Source organism: Colossoma macropomum, unplaced genomic scaffold, assembly GCF_904425465.1.
Source record: "Colossoma macropomum unplaced genomic scaffold, Colossoma_macropomum, whole genome shotgun sequence".
Lineage (NCBI taxonomy): Eukaryota > Metazoa > Chordata > Actinopteri > Characiformes > Serrasalmidae > Colossoma > Colossoma macropomum.
The window spans coordinates 37,339,135-37,358,234 of NW_023494792.1; the positions used below are offsets into that span (position 1 = coordinate 37,339,135).

Below are 19,100 nucleotides of genomic sequence, written 5' to 3' on the forward strand. Positions count from 1 at the left end.
TTACTCACACTATGTATTAACAAAAAAGATAACTCATTTTTGCCTGTTGTTAATTCCTATTTGTGTGTCGCCATTTTCTTTAAGGTTTGCAGATATCAAAACGTCAGTTATAAACGGAAATGCAAAATAATCAGTGGCATAAGGAAAACTAGCGCTCGTTTTAACTTATGACAAAAACTTTTTTCAAGCTGCAGTTTAAATTTAAAGCTCTACAAGTGCGTTTATTCTCTAAGCCACGCCCTAACCGCGCCCCCTTTGCTCTTTGAGAGATCAATGCTGGAAACAGGGTATGTCTAATTTATCCACACCTGTACGTGGACAAAACCCGCCTGCTGCGACGGGGTATCAGACTGCAGGTACGAGAATGAACCACTAGCCAATCATAGCAGTAAGGCAGGACAGCTACTTCTCTTAGTTTGCAGTAGCCTGAAATAATGACTTCTGCACCAAAACGGGGTCACTACATGGCTGATAGGAAACAGTTTGGGATTCACGGTCAACAGCCACAGTCAGCTGAATCGCCAGGGACAGCACTAAAAAACGGAGACCCTACAGCATTAAAAACAGCAGTGCTACCTACAGCTTTTCGCATAATATACAGACTCAGTTAAAGCAGATTATGCTTCGTCTCTAAACTTTAAAATGGTCGTAAACTGCCACCTAGTGGAATACTGAAGCATTGTCAGCAGTGAATTAGATAAAAGTTGTTAGTGCAATGAGGCTTTATTTCGCACTGAGCTGTAAAGCAATGTCACATGATAGGCTAGTGGATCGCGCTGCGCGACAACATGGTCGACAACAAATTTACCCAGGTTTTACCACCTTTGTGTTGTGTAACAGTGTCTAAATCCTACTCCTTTACTTTTGAAACACCAGATTGTTAATCTGAGAAAGGGATTGCTTTGCCTTATGAAGAGACCAGCCCGATGGAGAACGTAATTTTAGTCGTTATGCAGTTTGTGGGTGAATGAGAGTGAATAAAACACTAAACGACTCCGTGCACTTGGGGCATACACTGGTAAAATAAATAAATAAATAAATAAATAAATAAATAAATAAATACAAGCATTGACCCACATGCCTGGTCACGAGGAAAACCAGCATATGTTGTGTTTTGGATGTGGGTATGCTGGTCAACTCTTTATTTGTGTGATTAGTTCCCCAGGATGATGGTAAATATGTAAATTTTGAATTTTTGTGGAAATTCTGACAGCGGTTGTTTCTCTTTCTTTTTTTTTATTTTTTATTTTCTCTTGGTAACTGACAATAAGGCTACAGTTAGGTATTAACCTTGCATTATTTAACTACAGTAATACAGACATGAATGGAAATACACCACAAAAGAGGTGTGTGTCTGCCTTCTAAGTTGTCCGTGGGGAGGAAATAACCATTGTAGCATTACATAACCTATCAATGTTGCCTAAGTCGCCCTTAAACCTCTTTAGATCTTAACAGGGAACAAACCCTGTCAGCACTGTTTGCAGGAGGCCTCCTCTACCACTGAACCTGCACAGCAGGCTGGAGTGGTTTAGAAAGTGAAGATGTCCCTTTTCTTCTGTGCTGTAGTACTAGCTTCTCTTATTTAAATTCTCATTATAAGTGTAATTGTAGCACCTGCCTACATGTCAGATTGTTTAACTCATCATACATCACAACAATGTGTAAGATTATCAAATACAGGATTACTGTCTATTCCTAGAACAAAACACAAAGAAGCAGTGAGTCAGCATGTAGTGTATATGCTCCTAAACTGTGGAACTCCCTCCCATAAGACATAAGACAAGCAGTTAGCAATTTTAAAAAGCAGCTTAAAACTTGTTTTTAACGTTCGCTCTTCTCTAGTTTTATATTGTATTATTTCTCCTGTTGTGGTTTCTAGTTTTACTTTATTTTATTTATTTAATAATTTATTTTATCATCTACTTAATTATTTTGTGATTTTTTATTTGTATTTTTGGAATTTTCATTTCTAGAATTAGTTTTTATTTCTACCCCTCTTTACTCAATGTTTTTATTTTCTCCTTCTTCTCCTTATGTTTTATGTAAAGCACTTTGAGCTGCATTTTAACATACGAAAGGCACTGTATAAACAAAAGTTTATTATTATAGTTTATTGACATATCATGGTTTGAAAACGGGACTTGTGCTTTGCCATATTTCCAAACTGAACTTTCTTTGTGTTTGAATCTATTTAAAGAATGTTCTAAACAGAGGCTTGCTGTTTCTATTCCTCTGAAATACAGGTGTAAGTATTGGAGGGCAGCATTGTCCAAAAAGAGGCCAAACCTTAGGCTTGAGTATATCAGCAAAGGGACAGACTGTGTTAGAGGGGCTCAAACAGAAGGCTTTGCCATACCATAATTTACAGTGAAATTCAGACCAAACAATTATAAACCATGTCATCAGTCATAGTTTGTCCATGACAGAAGGTGGAAAAAGGATCAAACATAACTCTAAGCCAACACACTGTAGCTCTTCTTCTATTCTTGTTGCCAGTTGTAGTGTTTTTATTTAAAAAGTTTACTTTTGTGTTGTGTTTTTATTGTTTTGTGGAAGTTTGACCATTTTGTAAAGAAAAAGTATTGTTTTTGCCAGCAAGCCTATATTTAGTATCATGTGTAAATATGGCTTCTGAATTAACAATAGTGTTTAAGCAACCGAGAAAAACTGAGTGAAGGACTGCTTTTGAGGCAAAGAGTGTTAATGGCAGTACAACACATATGAAGAGAGAGAGAGAGAGAGAGAATATATAGCAAGGAATGAAAGGGACCTCGTCTGACAGATCACAAATTTCAACATGCTATCAGTAAATTTAGAAGTGGAGTGGCCTGTGACAGTCAAGATAGTTCTACTGAATCATTTAAGAGCTAATCTAAAATTGGCCCAACTTTTCATGTAGGTTCAGCACAAAGATCAGAGCCTGAGTGAATGTCATTAAAAATAGAGGACACAGTGTGTGGCAATTTTATTAATTTCTCTAGTTGATATGACCATAAGATCTGACCTTTTTTCATTAGGCTTCAACCACAACAACACTCAGAAAATCCACATAACAAGAATGAGAGAGTGAGGAGAGTTTGTTTGTGTGTTGGAGAGAAAGAGAGCTAGAGAATGTACATGTGTGTGAGAGTGAGAGAAACAGAGAGAGAGACAGCAGGACAGAAAAGGGGTTTAAATGTGTGTGTTTGAGTGTGAGTTTGTGTGAAAGAGTTAGAGTGAGATAGAAGGAGAATTTGTGTGTGAAAGAGAGTGAGAGTGTGAGAGGGAGAGAGAGATCAGCAGGCAAAAGTGAGGGTTTAAGAGTGCATAAATGACTGGTCCACAGCTTACTGTGCTAGTGGATAAGCATCAGCAGCAGATTGGCGAGACTGAAGCGACAAGCAGCTTAGCGGTGGTAGAGGGGGTGTGGGGGTGGCCGGCACAGAACTGGCCACGGTCAGCTGCGTACAGAGAACGGACCCAGCACAGCGCTGTCAGTCTCTGCTTGGGAAAAGAAGCAAATGCAAAGTCTCCCTTCAGTTTAAACCGGGCAAGAACTGAAGGGGAGTAACTAAAGGGAAGTAACAGGCTGTGGCCTGTCAAGGGCCAAAGGCAACCCAAAATCTGGACATGAGAAAGTGTCTGCTCCTGACTTTTTCCTATTTCTGACCTACAGTGCTCTGCTATGTTAGAGGGGGCCTGGAAGACAGGGCTTTTATGGCCTCTTCTTTGCACGACCACATGGACTCTGGCTTGGGCACTGGTGCCAACAGGGGATTCTTCAGTTAGTCCCATGCTTCAGAGGACCACTGCCTTTCCTGCTGATGAAGATGAGGAGAACAGCACACTGTCCCCTGCCAGTAACTACACAGGTTAGCTTTCATGTAGAGTGGTCAAATACTGTGTTATGTATTTTACAAGAATCCTCAATGGCAGATAAGACTATTTGTATCTTAGCTTCACTATTCGGTGGGTTGTCCTTGCAAGTCTTGGTTCTTGTCTGTTTTTGTTCCTCATGCTTTTGGGGAATTTTGACACTGTATCCTTCAGAGACACTCATTAAGTGTCTGGACCTGAATTTCTGTACAGCTACTTTGGGATATTAAGTGCAACAAATAAAACTGAATTGAATTCAACAGCCAGAAAGTCACAGTCACATTCGATGTCTGAGTTTTATTCACTGTGTATAGTGACCTCTTGCAGGTTAAATTCTGAGAGATAAAATTCTGAGGTACAGTATGTGTCAAAGTTTCAAGTGTCTGAGTATTGGAAAACTATCGGAAACGTGAAGATTAACTAAGCTAGAACAAAGCTACTACAGAACGCATAAATGCCTCTTCCATAATACACATAGAGAAATAAGTTATGAATTGTAAAAAATGTTCCTTTTTGGCCAGTTGACTACTCTGAAGCAACATATTTGATTAGTTTCCACAATGTACTGTAATGACTAACTTGCACAATATGCTAACATATGCTGTCAAATGTCCCATCCATACTGAAAGTGTATTCATGTCCTTTGAAGTTTAGAAAGTAATAACAAAACTGATAAACTTTAAAGTTTATGTGGCCTGTATTATTGATACAGGCCACTGTAATAAGTCAATGTATGTGGCTGATTTGTGAGACCACACTGCAGTAAATCTAGATAATATATCTATTTTATCTAATTTTTAAATTGTTGTAAGAATAAGATTATTTAATTTTTATACATTTATTAGTTGTTTTAGGTAGTTTTGTTAAATCTTATTTGAAATTATCTCACTATATTGGCAGATAATTTTGCTAGTTTTAAGATGCTTGACACAAGCAAAATTATCTATCAATGTAGTAAGATTATTTGAACTTGAAGGCAGCAGGAACAGCAGTTAGAGCAGTAACAGATAACAATAGCCAGTGAACTGCTACACAATCGCTTCTATTCCACATAATTACAAATTAAATTCCTTTTTAAAATCCATTACAAATTGAAAAATAGAATTAAAAGCTAAAACTGCTTGCAACAAAATAAATTCAAACATATGATTAGAATCACAATGTGTTAAATTAATTTTGTTTGAATTATAAGCTAAACTTCATACAGGAAGTGGATTCTCGAAACATTGAATTTGCCGAACAGCCGTTCAGGTGTTATTTTGTGCAGTATTGCATCACATTATGAATTGCCACCAGCACATGTACATGAATGAAGCGTGACATTGTCTCACATTGCACAAGCGGTAAAATACACCATTAATCCTCATTAAAGATTGAGAAAACGTGCAACCATGTGCTATTTGCTTTTAATGTCTCGGTAAATCTGGCAGTGTGTTTTATAATTCTGGCCCTGTGTATGTACATAAGTATATTCAATAACAAAAACAGATGTTTAACTGTTTTACTGTTGTCATTTTATGTTCTTATATAAATGATTTGGTGATCCTTCTACTTTATTTAGGCTATTCATTAATTTCTCTTTGTGCCTGTTACGGCCTGCTCCTGCCTCCAGTGTGCTGGTTTCCTGCCTGCTCCTGAGTGCAACACTGAAAATTAGTCCCACACCTTAAGATATTGTGGCAGGTCCCGCAGAAATCTGTAAGAGTGCAGACGTCTACTACTGGGTACTATTACAAAATGTCAGTATACTACAACAAAACTCTTTAGTTTAGAAACTACTACTATAGTGCTGTATAATAGCTCTATAATAATTTGTAATAAATTTATCTTTGTATAATATTCCTATTTGTATTTTTTAATATTAATCTGTAATACTAGTGTAGTACCATACAGTAAACCATTGTAATTGTCCTAATTTATTGTATTGCTGCTATTGAAATTGGCAGACTGGACTTTGGCAGTGTCAGTTCCGTTATGATGTTGCCAGCTTTGAAAATTAAGTTCAGTCTTATTGCTGCTGTGGCACTCAATGGACACACTTGCCTTTCAAAGTACAGTAAGCTTTTAGAGCTTGTAAATATGGCCCTCCAAAAAGTGCACTTGAAGGTTTCAACACATAAGACTGTGGGCACTTCATACTGCATACAAGTCTTAGCTCTTCACGCACACACACAAACTTACATGATTTGCACATCATTGTGTTGCTTAAACAGATTACTTAATGGTTACAGAGTAGGAAACAGGACATAAGCTTCTAGGAGAAACTTGGTATACCTTGGTATAGAACCTTTGCGTTATGTTGAATGTTTTTTAAACAACAATGTATTGAAATATTTAGGGAAACAAAAATTATAGGGCATCTTATAGGGCATCAGTCCAAAACCCCTTTTTAGAACCTTCGTGTTATAGTGGACATGCACTTTAATGCTGTCTGGAGTGCAATGGAGCAGAAGAGAGTGAGTTTATTTTTCATGTTGGTCTCTGTGTGATGAGGGGCAGCAGAACACTGGACCTGTCATGTAACTGTGGGGACTTTGTGGGGAATGATTTTTTAATGTGCCACCCTAATCTTTATTTAATCACGTACTATTCTGAGAGGACATCTCTAGCAGCTTCCCAAAGGGCAGAGAGAGAGGAATGGTGTGAGAGAGCAAAAAGTAATAGAGAAAGGGGAGGATCGGAGAGGAGAAAAGAGAATGCAAAGGAGAATAGCATGCAGGTTTATCAAATCATAAGCTGCTCTGTGGGGGTGACTTCTCGCTAGTACACAGTGCTGTTAAGAAAAATACTCTCCTGTGTACTCTATCAACCACCTGAGCTTTATTTTGCAGTTGACGTGAGCTTGATGTTGCACTATGTTGACCATGCAAAGTATTGTGTGGGAGGTGCTGTGAGGAGAACAGTGAAAGTGAGTAGAGAGGATGCTGTGTGGAAAAAGAGACCATTAATAGTGAAAAGAGAAGAACAGCATGAGGTGGCCTAAAAGAAAGAGGACAAACATATTTGATTAAATTGCAGAAATTAATATGCACATGCCACATTCAGTTTCATCGAAAGAACATTATTTTTGTGCCGTGTTTTATTTTTGAATGTACAGTACTGTGCACCAGTCAACGACCACCTTTTATTTATTTCATTTTATTTATTTCATCAACCCTTTAAATCCCAGTCTTATTACATACTAAGTGTTGGATTGTGGTTCATTGTATAATTCCTTCTGCCTGATTGTGTTCATCAGAATAATCATTCTGTCAGGTTATCTTAGAATGTTCTGTACTTCTCTTATGCTTCTCTGTCATGTGTAACCTTAAGACTTAGAGCCAGTTTAGGGTGAGACAGAACCAAATGGGTGATCTGTGAATATCTCTGTACAAAGACGTCTTGAAATAAAACTAACCTTCTCTTTAAAAGTGCACGGCTCTGTGTATTTTATTCTTAATAACGTCTACAACAAATACACCACTCAAATTAAGCCTTATTATTCAGTAACTACATAGACTACACTGAATAACTGGCTGAGTTATTCCTAGGTTATAGAATTGTACAGTAAAACTTTGGACCTGACAGTGGGTCCTGGCCATTAAAGGTGTCAACGTTCTTCATGCTCACACATCTAACTTATGAAAATAGTTCATTGATGAACCATGCATTGATACGTGTTTTATGTGTGACATTGCTTCAAAGAACCCCTTTTGACCCTTTTTTAAAGAGTGTAAGATCCTTTACTGTTGCATTTCATTCTCCTCATGTGTCATTTAACACAGAAGTGTGTGTTTTTATGTGTATTTGTGTGTGTGTGTGTGTGTTTGTGTGTGTGTGAAATTACCAAAAGTGTTTTGATTGTGGATATTGGTTGCTCTTTTCATACTTTTAAAGTACCAACCTCTATTTGACAAAGAGGGACATTTTTAGCATTTTGTTTTTTTTTAAACTTCTATTCAAAGGTAAGAAGGTTTTCTTCCTTCTCCTGTAAAGTTACCACAGTAACACTTGAACCCTGTTAATTAACACTGACATAAACATGCCATGAAACATTATGACACCTGTCATGAAATTTACCATGTAAGCTAACATGACACTGTGAAATTACTAAACAAAATTTGTCATGACAATTCATGGCAGCTGCCATGACATGTATGTGGCATACTTATGTCAGTGTTATGTAGCAGTGTTTAAGTAATTGTCACCACAGCAACAATATGCTTACATGAGCAAAGTAATTAATAGTTCGTAGTCTTGGGCACGGACTTAAAATGTGTGTACATGGTTTACAGATGCAGTTACAAGTGTGTTTGTGTATAACTTGTATGTATGTAAATGTATTAGTAGTCCGTAACTATCTTTGTGTGTGTGTGTGTGTGTGTGTATGTGTGTGTGTGTGTGGTGTTTCAGATGTCATGTGTATGTCCCTGCTACCCCCGCAGCAAGGTTCATTTTCAATAGAGAAGGGTACAGGAGTGTCTCTGGGCACGGTACTGGCCTTCTGGTGCCATGAGGGCTTCCAGCTGGTGGGCAGTCTGAAGATTTCCTGTGTCCTGCAGGGCGGCACTGCTCATTGGAGCAACCTCTGCCCCATGTGTGAGGGTGAGTGCTACTGTGTGTGAGACTGAGTGCCACTGATTGCACTTGCAGGTACTTTTAAATGACTTGTCTTTTAAAATAATTAAGTAAGCACAAGAGGAAGTCAATTGCAACAAGACAACTTCAACTTAACACAAGGCAAACAGGAAAAATGCTGGTTTCCTGATATAGCTGATATTGTTTAGAGAGAGTAGGGACAGCTGATATTGTGTCTCACACAGTCATTGGTCTCATGTATAGTGAAGTGGCCAAATCAACCTAGTAGTATATGGCAGCATAATTTTTCGAATTCAAATGCAAATTTGAAAATTCTGATTCAAGTGTGTATTTAGAGGCTCGCAGGACTGTTAAAGAAACAGTGGTCCTGGATAAACACTTTCTTGCACATTATAGTGCTTTTACAGCTTTAACACACACATTCCAAAATAGTTAGGGGCTGTTAACAAGTTGAGTGCCCTGGTTTTCCAAAATCATCTTGTTAAGTTCCTCCAGGACCAGAGCTGGGAAACTGCACTAAACCACAGTGGCTCTGCGCCATCCAGGTCCTTCGACAGCTTTGGGTGCCTCTGCCTGAAGTCTGTTACGATGTCACTAACATAGTGCAGCCACAAGCTTTCTTAGTCGGTCAAGAATCACTTCCACACAAAATCAGATATCAGAGACACCATCATGAATATAAGTACAGAGCGTTTACCTCAAGATGCAAACCACTTGTAACACTCAAGAACAGAGAGGCCAGATTAGACTTTGCTAGAAGACATCTAAAAAAGCCTGCCCAGTTATAGAACAAAATTCTTTGGACAGATCAAACCAAGATTAACTTGCACCAAAATGATAGGAAGAGAAGAGCATGGAGAAGGAAAGGAAGGACACATGATCCAAAGCACACTAGCAGTTTAAGGTAGCACCTAGAAACACGTTATCGTTCACCTTGGACACTATAGTAACCACCTAGCAACACCTAAGCAACACTTTAGCAGCCATGAACTAGCACCATTTTAACATCTTGAAGTAATTAGTTGGCTTTTTTAAGCCAACTTAAAGTCAGTTCACGAACTTTCCCTGTCTAGTTTCAAATCTGTTGTTATGATGTACAGAAGTAAAATTACAAAAACTGTGTAACTGTCCAAATAATTATGGACCTGACTGTACACATCATGAATGACATCAGGAAGCTGCACTTGTGGCACAGTGGTGGTTAGTAATGACCTAAAAAGTGTTTTCTAGAGACTGCATCTAAAGTGTCCACTTATCTTTTCATCTTTTTTTATGGTTATTCTAGTCTATTTTGCTTGGTCTTCATCTGTCTGCAGGGTTGTAGCTGCAGCAGCAGTGACAAGACAAGCAATATTACAGCACAGGCAGAGCTACCAAAACGGTGGCAAGCTGTTCTTAATAACTTGATTGAATACTATGAATTATTATCAAATACAATAAAAACTCAGTGTGGGAACCACTGTTAGCTTGGCACTAACATAACATAATCTTATAGAGGTGCTAGCAGAAATCAACTTTATTGTAGTGGTAGCTGGATAAACAAAGGCTGCATACATGTGAAGATTTAGGTTAACAACCTAACAACAGAGATGACAGCAAGAAGGACAGCAACCACTAGGAGTGCTGAGAAAGCATGGTTTTAATCATGCGATTTTTATAAGGTAATAAGGTATCTGTAATCATATTACTACCATTTTCTTTGTATCTATAATGGGATACATTTGCCTTTTGCCTTGTATTCTGATTATTATGTATTCCATTACTACTCAAGTCTTCTGAGCACCACCAAGAGACAATTATGGTTAGGGTTATCTAAGGCCTTGAAAAATACAGCCAGATGGAGGTACCTCAGTAGACAGCTTTTTATTTTGTTAAATATTTGATTCGTGCCTGACTTGGTGCCTTCCTGCCAATGAACACTGCCTGAGTAGGCAGCACTTGTTACATTTTGGACACTACTAATATTAACTACACCTTCCTTCTATTTGCAGGAAAAGTGAGAATCACCATAAGTGACAGAAAACAGTGTTTCTGGTTATGATTTGTTAGGGCAGAGCTGGACAACAGAAGTTTAATCTATAGTTACTATTGCCGTTTTTCTATATTTGATTTACATTGAATAATTGTTTAAATGTAAGGTACACATATAGCAATTTTATTACACAGTGAGTTACATAATTACATACAAGTACATTCAGTTCATGTTCCGAATCAGCAAGTTGAAGGCCTGCACTTCTGAATGTTTCAATTTGTTTCAATGTCAAAAACGGCAAAAATATAATTATAATAACAATAATAAATATCACAGCTTATAAAAGAATGTGATTCAGTTAGGTTTTATTCATGTTCTGAATTCTCTGCGCCATGTAGCCATCCCCAAACCGGAGGACCGCGGCTTGCGAGTGGCCGTGCTGGCATCAGTGGTGAGTGGCATCGTCATCCTCGCCATGTCCGTGTCCTTCATCATCTGCTGCCTACAAGAACGAATGAGCATGGACAGAGGAGAGTGGAGGGAAGGCATAATCAGACACACACACTTTTACATACCCTTCCCCCCTCAGCCTATCCATTCCACCTCTGTTTACATGGAGCATGAAGACTATCCCAAGCATTTAGTGGAGAGCAGGAGTGGTCAATAAAACCCTTTGACACCCTGCCCATTTCAGCATGCCTTGTTGACTTGGCCTTGCCATTTCCCCTTGGGAAATTCCTACATACCATCTCACAGGCAGTTTTGGGGTAATTACTCAAAAAAGTAATCCATTACAAATGACTAATTTCTAGTTCACACAGCAAGTAAAAGTGGCCCAAATCACTTACCCGACAGTGGTTGTGTTTACATGCAAAGATTTTTGCCAATCCATTTGAAAATATTCCGATTACAGATAAAGACTGGGGTGTTTATATACTCACTCTACTTAACAATCTGATGGAAAATCTGCGTTTAAATGCTCACTACAAATAATCCGATCTAAAATTATGGCAGACTCAGAAAAATGTACTTCACATGTACTTTTTAAAGAAGGGCGAGAGGAAGACATTATGCTCTGAGACACATAAACTGGACGGCCGATTGGGAATGTAATCAGATACAGGCGTTTACATGGCTATCATTCTTCTAGTTAACTGATTATTTACATGACTACCCACCTGGTTCAATCAGACAGAAAATGTATTCCAAATGGCCTCAATCGGACTAGTCTATTCCAATTAAGGTGCATACATGGATGTATTCTATTCTATTCTATTGAGCTATTAGTCAGATTATTAACGGATCATTAGGCTGCATGTAAACGTGGCTAGTGCAAGCATCGTGGATTATTGAGTACACAGAGCAGCAATACAGGATCCAACATGTTGGCTGAACGAGCCTGGACAGGGGCGTTAGGCCCAGTAGAGTATCTAGAGAAGCCGCTACAGTTGCTTGCCAAATCGTGTTAGGGCACTGATAAATCAGCAACAAACTGACAGGCAGGCCAGATGACTGAATTAGGCCCCCAGCCTGCTCACACAAGTAGGCAGTGAAAGTTATTACATCCGTAGCCTTCTGTCCTGTTTGTCCTGCCTCGCCAACATATGGACACAGACTTGTGGATAATGGTATATTAGATTTATTTTTTTTCCTGCAATGAGTATGGCAACCACAAAATGTAGTTTAATTCGTAATTTGATTAGCTTTTCTGTTTAGAGTAGTATATACAATAATATAATGATCGTATAGTGGTGGCATACGTCTTCAATTACTAAATATGTTGATAATATCAGATAAACATGGCTTATTGATTCCTACACACTGATGTCTACATAAAATACACATAATTGTGAATAAGCAACACTCCCAGTTTCACTTCATCATTCTTTTTATAGTTATTTGCTGTAGCAAAATAAAATAACACAGAAAATGAACATACGAAATAGTGCCATTTGGTGGCAAAAACGAGAACCAAGTTCTCCAACCACATGGAAAAACCATCCCCCTAGCTTGCTACTTTAGCTACAATTCACAACAATAAAATTGGAGTGCTCCAACATATAACAATATAAGTAAAACCATGAATACAGCAAAATGCACTTTAGCTTAACTGCAATGAGTATGGCAACCACAAAGTGTAGCTTGTTTGTAATTTGGTCAGCTTTTCTGTCTAAATGAAAGAAGCTAGAATTAGCACAACATTTACATTTATGGCATTTGGCAGACACTCTTATCCAGAGCAACTTAAAATTTGATCTTTTTTACACAGGTAGGCGAAGGCAGTGTTAGGAGTCTTGCCCAAGGACTCTTATTGCTATAGTGTAGGGTGCTTGCCTAGGTGGGGGATTGAACCCCAATTTACAGCTTAGACAGTAGAGGTGTTACCCACTACACTACACCAACTTCTGCACACAACCCCATCTAGCTCAAAGATTTGACTGAAACTGCTCATTCTGCCAGTCCCAACTTTGATAATGTGGGATATTACTGCACTTTACAGCGTTATTTGAATTTTTCTGAGTCACAGTTGGGAACAGGAGGACATACATACGGCAATGCACTCTGTCTACTTTGCTGAGAGTTTTCCATGATTCCCTTATAAGTCCGTGGCTACATTTCACTGACCAACCAGTGTGAGGCGCCAATCCTATTTAGCAGAAATTTCACTGAATAAATATAAAAACACCATTTTACACTGTTACACATTTTGGAATTGAGTCTAGTTTAGTCCAAATGCAGTCCAACAGCAGTAGTATTGTTTCCGTTGTATGTTGTTGTAAATCCCAAAAAAATCTGGTGCACCTCTTAAAGTGTATCTTAAAAAGTCACTTTTCATGGCTGAACTGTTAGTTTAAAACACAGATAAACACAAGTGAAATACAGAGCTCACATGCAGGCACTTAAACAAAGGACTGAACTGGTGGCCAACTTGGACTGGCAAATTGTAATGAATTTACTCTATTAATTACTTCCTGGGAAAAAATAATCTCTTTACTTCTGTGTTAACCATACAAAACCTAGTATGCTGTTTCAGTACTTTATTTAAAAAAAAAAAATTACACTAATAGATGGGTAGAGATGCTGTCTCTCTATCTCTGCCATGAATAAAACACAGACAGTAACTGATTAACATTATGAACAGATAATGATGTTTAAAAACCTAGTAACAAGTCAGTAGAAATTCTCTATAAAGCTGCCTGCAAATATTTTTTAGGAATAATATGAAAAGCTTACAGAGTTGTTTCTGAATAAAAATCTTGCCTGTTTAGGTGAGGTTGGGGCTCTTGCTTTTTTATCATGGGGATCTTTATCCATCAGTTTTATATTAGCAGGAGTATATGCTGACAGATTGCTCATCGATTTTATGGCACTTCCTGTGCTTGATCTATGCTGCTCACATTCATAGTCACAGTTGTGCAATTAGCTGTTGCACGTAGCACACAAATCACATTCAAGGAGAAGCACAGAAAATATATATAGAGGAAATGTACGTTTTAATAGCATTGTGCGTAATTAATATTGCTATATTAGAGCATATGACCTATGAGTAATGGAAGTAACAAAATACTTATGGCATCAGTAACTGTAATGTGATTGCAGGAACTATAATGCATTAAACTAATTTGTTACTAGAAAAAGTGATCACTTTACTGTTCGTATTTGTACCACATTATCCCTAACACTGCTTAAGGCCAAACCATTGCTATAATACATCAAGTGAAGTTTATTAGATAAGCTCATGGAGCAAGGGATCGAGTGAGCACAAGAGTTGACAAAGCTGTTTATAGGCCATAGCAGTAAGGTACAATACATTATATTCAGTTTGTGAGAAGTAAAATTTGCTCTTTTTTTCAAATATTTTGTATGTTGTAAATATTTACATGTGAATGAAATTTTTATGTGAATAGGTTAATCGTTATTATGTCAAGTTTTTGCAAACCCACAAAAAACATTGTGTGCTAAAACTTTTCACTGGCAGTGTATGCACACACACACACACACACACACACACACACACACACACATACACACATAAAATACATGCACTTTATAGGCAACGGTATGTGGACAGCCCTTCTAAATAGTGGGATTGGCTATTTTAGCCACACACATTGAGCTCCAGTAACATTTTAGTTACATTTTTTCATAGAGTATATTATAAAATGGAAGCATTCAGCCGTAAAGCAGTAGGTCATTCAATCTGACATACTGGGTACTGTGTGCTACTCTGTATACAGTATGTGTAAGTGCAACAATTACTGTCATGTACTGTGTACATGATACACGTTACATGGTTACTGAAATGCTGAAATGACTGTGAGACAGATCCAAGGACATTCTTGAGAACTGTGTTTTTCCAACTATGGCAACAGTTTGAGGAAGCCCTTTTGTGTTTCAGCATGATAATACCCCAATACACAAAGCAAGGTCCATAAAGAAATAGCTTTCTAAATTTGGTGTAGAAGAATTTGACTGGCCTGCGCAGAGCCCTGATTTTAGCCACATCAAATACCTTTTTAATGGACTGGAATGTCGACTGTGAGCCAGGTCTTATCATCCAAAATCATTAAAATGAGATCTTCAGCAACCACATATGGATGTTATGTCCACAATGAGTGGTGGTTATGATGATTTTCAGTTAAAGAAACGTGTGTGTTGATGATGATGAAGATGATTCTGTTCATTTATCATCTGCAGGAGGAGAGATAAGCCTCGGTCCTGTCATAAGAGTGAGTGTTGGTTGGAAAGGGAGGAGGGAGACTGGGACGAATTTCCTCCTCCAAAGATTTACCATCTGTCCCAGTGTCTGGAACCATGTCTCGCTCTTGACAGCCCCCTGTACATGGGCAGCCTTGCAGGCTACAAGAACCATGGCTATCAGAGGTAGAAGTTTTAAAGAATTGTCTACATCAGGTGTGTCCAGCTTTGGTCCTGAAGGGACAGTTTCTAGCACAATCTGCTCATTCCCTACTCAAATGCATCTACTAAACCTGTGCGCTGGACACTGGCCTTTCAGGACTGTTTGGAAACCCCTCATCTTACCCATTAGAGCCATGGATGATGACTGTTTAAAAAAGACACCATGCAAATAACATTGAGTTTACCAAAATTTATGTGTTCAAATACCTTATACACACACACACACATATATATATATATATATATATATATATATATATATATATATATATATATATATATGTGTGTGTGTGTGTGTGTGTGTGTGTATGTGTGTGTGTGTGTGTGTGTGTGTGTGTGTGTGTGTGGTAGGAGTCAGGAGAGCCTGCTGAGTGTCCCTCTGCCTGGCCTATACCATACGGAGAGTCAGGTGTACCCCCACGTGGTTCTGCAAAGAATGCCCACACCAACAGCTGCAACTGTGCCAAACACCACTAGCACCACCGCTTATCTTCACCTTTTCACCCCACCGCTCAAAGACAGCCTCACTGCCCAGCCTGTACTTCCCCCCTACCCCAAACCACCCTACAACAGCTCCTCTGTCACAACACAGTGCCTTTGGCCATAGCAACAACAAAAAAAAAAATAGCAAAATGGATGTGACAACAAGCTCACTTTAACTTTTCCTGTATGGGTTTTTCCAACAACCCTCCCAGATCTTCCTCTTCTAGACAGTGTCTACTTTATGTCTCAGTACTCAGAGACTATTTTCTGACCCAAATTACACTTCTTAGACGTTCTGTTGCTCATGTAATGTAGACTTGTTAAAATTTGTGTGAGTTGATGCTTTCAAATACATCCTTTAACCACTATGTCCTTGTAGCATACTGAAGGTTTACAGACTGAACCACAAACAGCAGTAACTACTAACATGGACCTTTTACTGCTTCTTTAAACCTTAATTTCGAGTTCTACCATGTCTCCCAACTTTTTAGCATTTAGTAGCTTTCCCTATAACTTATATACATTATACAATCTCCTTATACATTTTTGTTTTTCTTATTATTATTTGTGGAGGAGGCATGTGGAAAACACTGATGTGCTGTACTTATAGTTGCGAAGATCTCATAAAACTATGGCTATTAAAACCTAATTTTTTAAAAGTGAATAAAGCATTGTCTTGATTGTACCTGCATTCTTCACAATGCATAATTTCACATTCATGGGTTTTACCTTTTTTCCATATATGAAAAGATGTACTGAAAATGAAAAATGTACAATCATAATTGTACTTTTGAGAATAAAAAAATCAGGAGCACCACTGAAGCTGGGGTCTCCTACACCTTTGGAGTGCCCAGCATTTGAACTGAGCTCTAGATGGCTGCCATTCTGTAAACTATGTAAATGTAAATTTTGGAGGCCATGTCTCAGATTCTAAGGTTGTTGTTATACTGTGTGTGGTTATCTAATATACTATATGTTCTTTTGTGCAAGAAAGCTTTGCTATAAAAAGCATTCAGAATAATAATTCAAATGTTTTCTGAAAAGGTCCATGTGTCATAATTTTCTCTCCACCCAGGTTACCGTTATATCAACAAGAAGGCACAACTCTGTGCCTTTGTGTGCCTTTGTGCCTGCACCAGAACGCTACTTGATGCACTTTCTGGTTGCACTTTGACTCATCACCACTTACCCAGGCTCTAGACTTTTCTTTGCAATAGTGATGATAGCAACCTGGGGTTACGATGTCATTAATATAGCCATTTCATGTAGTGTCACATGAGTTTTTATATGTAATAAGTAAGTTTATTTTGAGTGTTAGTTTGCCCTACAGTGCCCTGCATATACCTCTACACCATGAATAGATTTTAAAAAATATGTGGAAGGCTAAAATCTTATCTCAAAACTATTGTAAAACAATGTCTCAGGCATCAGCAACATATAGACAAAGACAAAGTGTTTAAGACTAAAAAAACAATAAAAGGTAAAAATCTTAAACATCTTAAACATAGGTCTGAGTAGATCAGACACAGCAGTGCTGCTGGAGTTTTTGAACACCTCAGTGTCACCGCTGGACTGAGAATAGTCCACCAACCAAAAATATCCAGCCAACAGCGTCCTGTGGGCAGCGTCCTGTGACCACTGATGAAGGACTAGAGCATGACCAACACAAACTGTGCAGCAGCAGATGAGCTATCGTCTCTGACTTTACATCTACAAGGTGGACTGACAAGGTAGGAGTGTCTAATAGAGTGGACAGTGAGTGGACACAGTGTTTAAAAACTCCAGCAGCACTGCTGTATACGATCCACTCAGACCAGCACAACACACTCTAACCCACCACCACCACATCAGTGTTACTGCAGTGCTGAGAATGATCTATCACCCAAATAGTCCCTGCTCTGTGAGGGTCCATGGGGATCCTGATCACTGAAGAACAGGGTAAAAGGGGGCTAACAAAGTATGCAAAGAAACAGAAGGACTACAGTCTGTAACTGTAGAACTACAAAGTGCACCTATATAGTAAGTGGAGCTGATAAAATGGACAATGAGCGTAGAAACAAGGAGGTGGTCATAATGTTATGCCTGATCTGTGTATAAGCTGGTTAATTTTTCTTAGCCTGTTTGAATGTCTGCCTGGCTTTGATTGTGCCATATGGGCCAACACTGAGGATATAAAAACCTGTTATATTTACATTCACAGCCGCAGCAAAAGCAAATGTGTAACTTTCCATTATAAGCTAAACGTGTCCTCACTTTTGCTTGTAATTAATGCATTCCTTTGGAGGTCTTTGAAAGATTTCTGTTTTATTGTGTGGCTGTGTAGGTATGGAGGGCCCAGTGCCGGGATCCTGTGTTCCCTGATCACCCTGGTTAACCAACTAGAGGAAGAGAATAGTGTGGATGTCTATCAAACAGCAAGGATGACCAACCTCATGAGAGAGAGAGAGAGAGAGAGAGAGAGAGAGAGAGATTAGATGAGGAACTGCTGAGGAGCTGCTGACCCTCTCTGCAGTGGCTCCATTAATGGTGATGGGCGTGTGCACTTTCTCTTGCTTCCCAAAGTCCACTATGAGCTCCCTGCTCTTGTCGACATTGAGAGAGAGGTTCTTCTCCTGGCACCAGTGTAGGCCTCCTCATTGTCATTGGAGATCAGGCCCACAATTGTGGCGTCATCTGCAAATTTAATGATGACATTGGAGCTGTGTCTGGCTGAGCAGTCATGGGTGAACAGAGAGTACAAGAGAGGGCTGAGCACACAGCCCTGATGAGCTCTGGTGTTAAGGGTCAGTGAGGAGGAGGTCATATCACCCATTCTTACCACCTGGCATTGGCCCGTCAAAAAGTTCAGTATCCAGCTGCACAAGGAACTGTTCAGATCCAGATCCCGAAGCTTGATGTCGAACCTTGAGGGCACAATGGTGTTAAATGCTGAGCTATAGTCCACAAACAGCATTCTCACATACGCGTTCTTTTTTTCCAGATGGAACAGGGCACTGTGTAGAGTCAGGGCTATTGCATCATCAGTGGATCTGTTCTGTCTGTAGGCAAACTGCAGTGGGTCCAGAGTGGCAGGTAGTGAGCAGCAGATAAAGTCTCTGACCAACTTCTCAAAGCATTTGCTTATGATGGAGGTCAGAGCAACCAGGAGCCAGTCATTTAAAGTATTAACCCTGGCTGACTTTGGAACTGGCACAATGGTGGCCAGTTTGAAGCATGCAGACACAACTGAGAGCGAGAGAGGGAGGTTAAAGATGTCTGTGAACACTCCTGCGAGCTGATGTGCACATGCTTT

At 38.9% G+C, this 19,100-nt stretch overlaps 1 protein-coding gene across 1 annotated transcript; it reads left to right on the forward strand.

Annotated features, from left to right (window-relative positions):
- Window positions 1–3,310: 3,310 nt before the first annotated feature.
- zgc:162331 (uncharacterized protein LOC793007 homolog) lies at window positions 3,311–15,932 on the forward strand. Its single transcript, XM_036575353.1, has 7 exons — window positions 3,311–3,472; window positions 3,656–3,851; window positions 8,248–8,439; window positions 10,804–10,950; window positions 12,675–12,687; window positions 15,107–15,289; window positions 15,677–15,932. Exons 1-7 carry the CDS (start codon window positions 3,311–3,313, stop codon window positions 15,930–15,932), a joined length of 1,149 nt encoding a protein of 382 aa, XP_036431246.1.
- The last annotated feature ends 3,168 nt before the right edge of the window (window positions 15,933–19,100 follow it).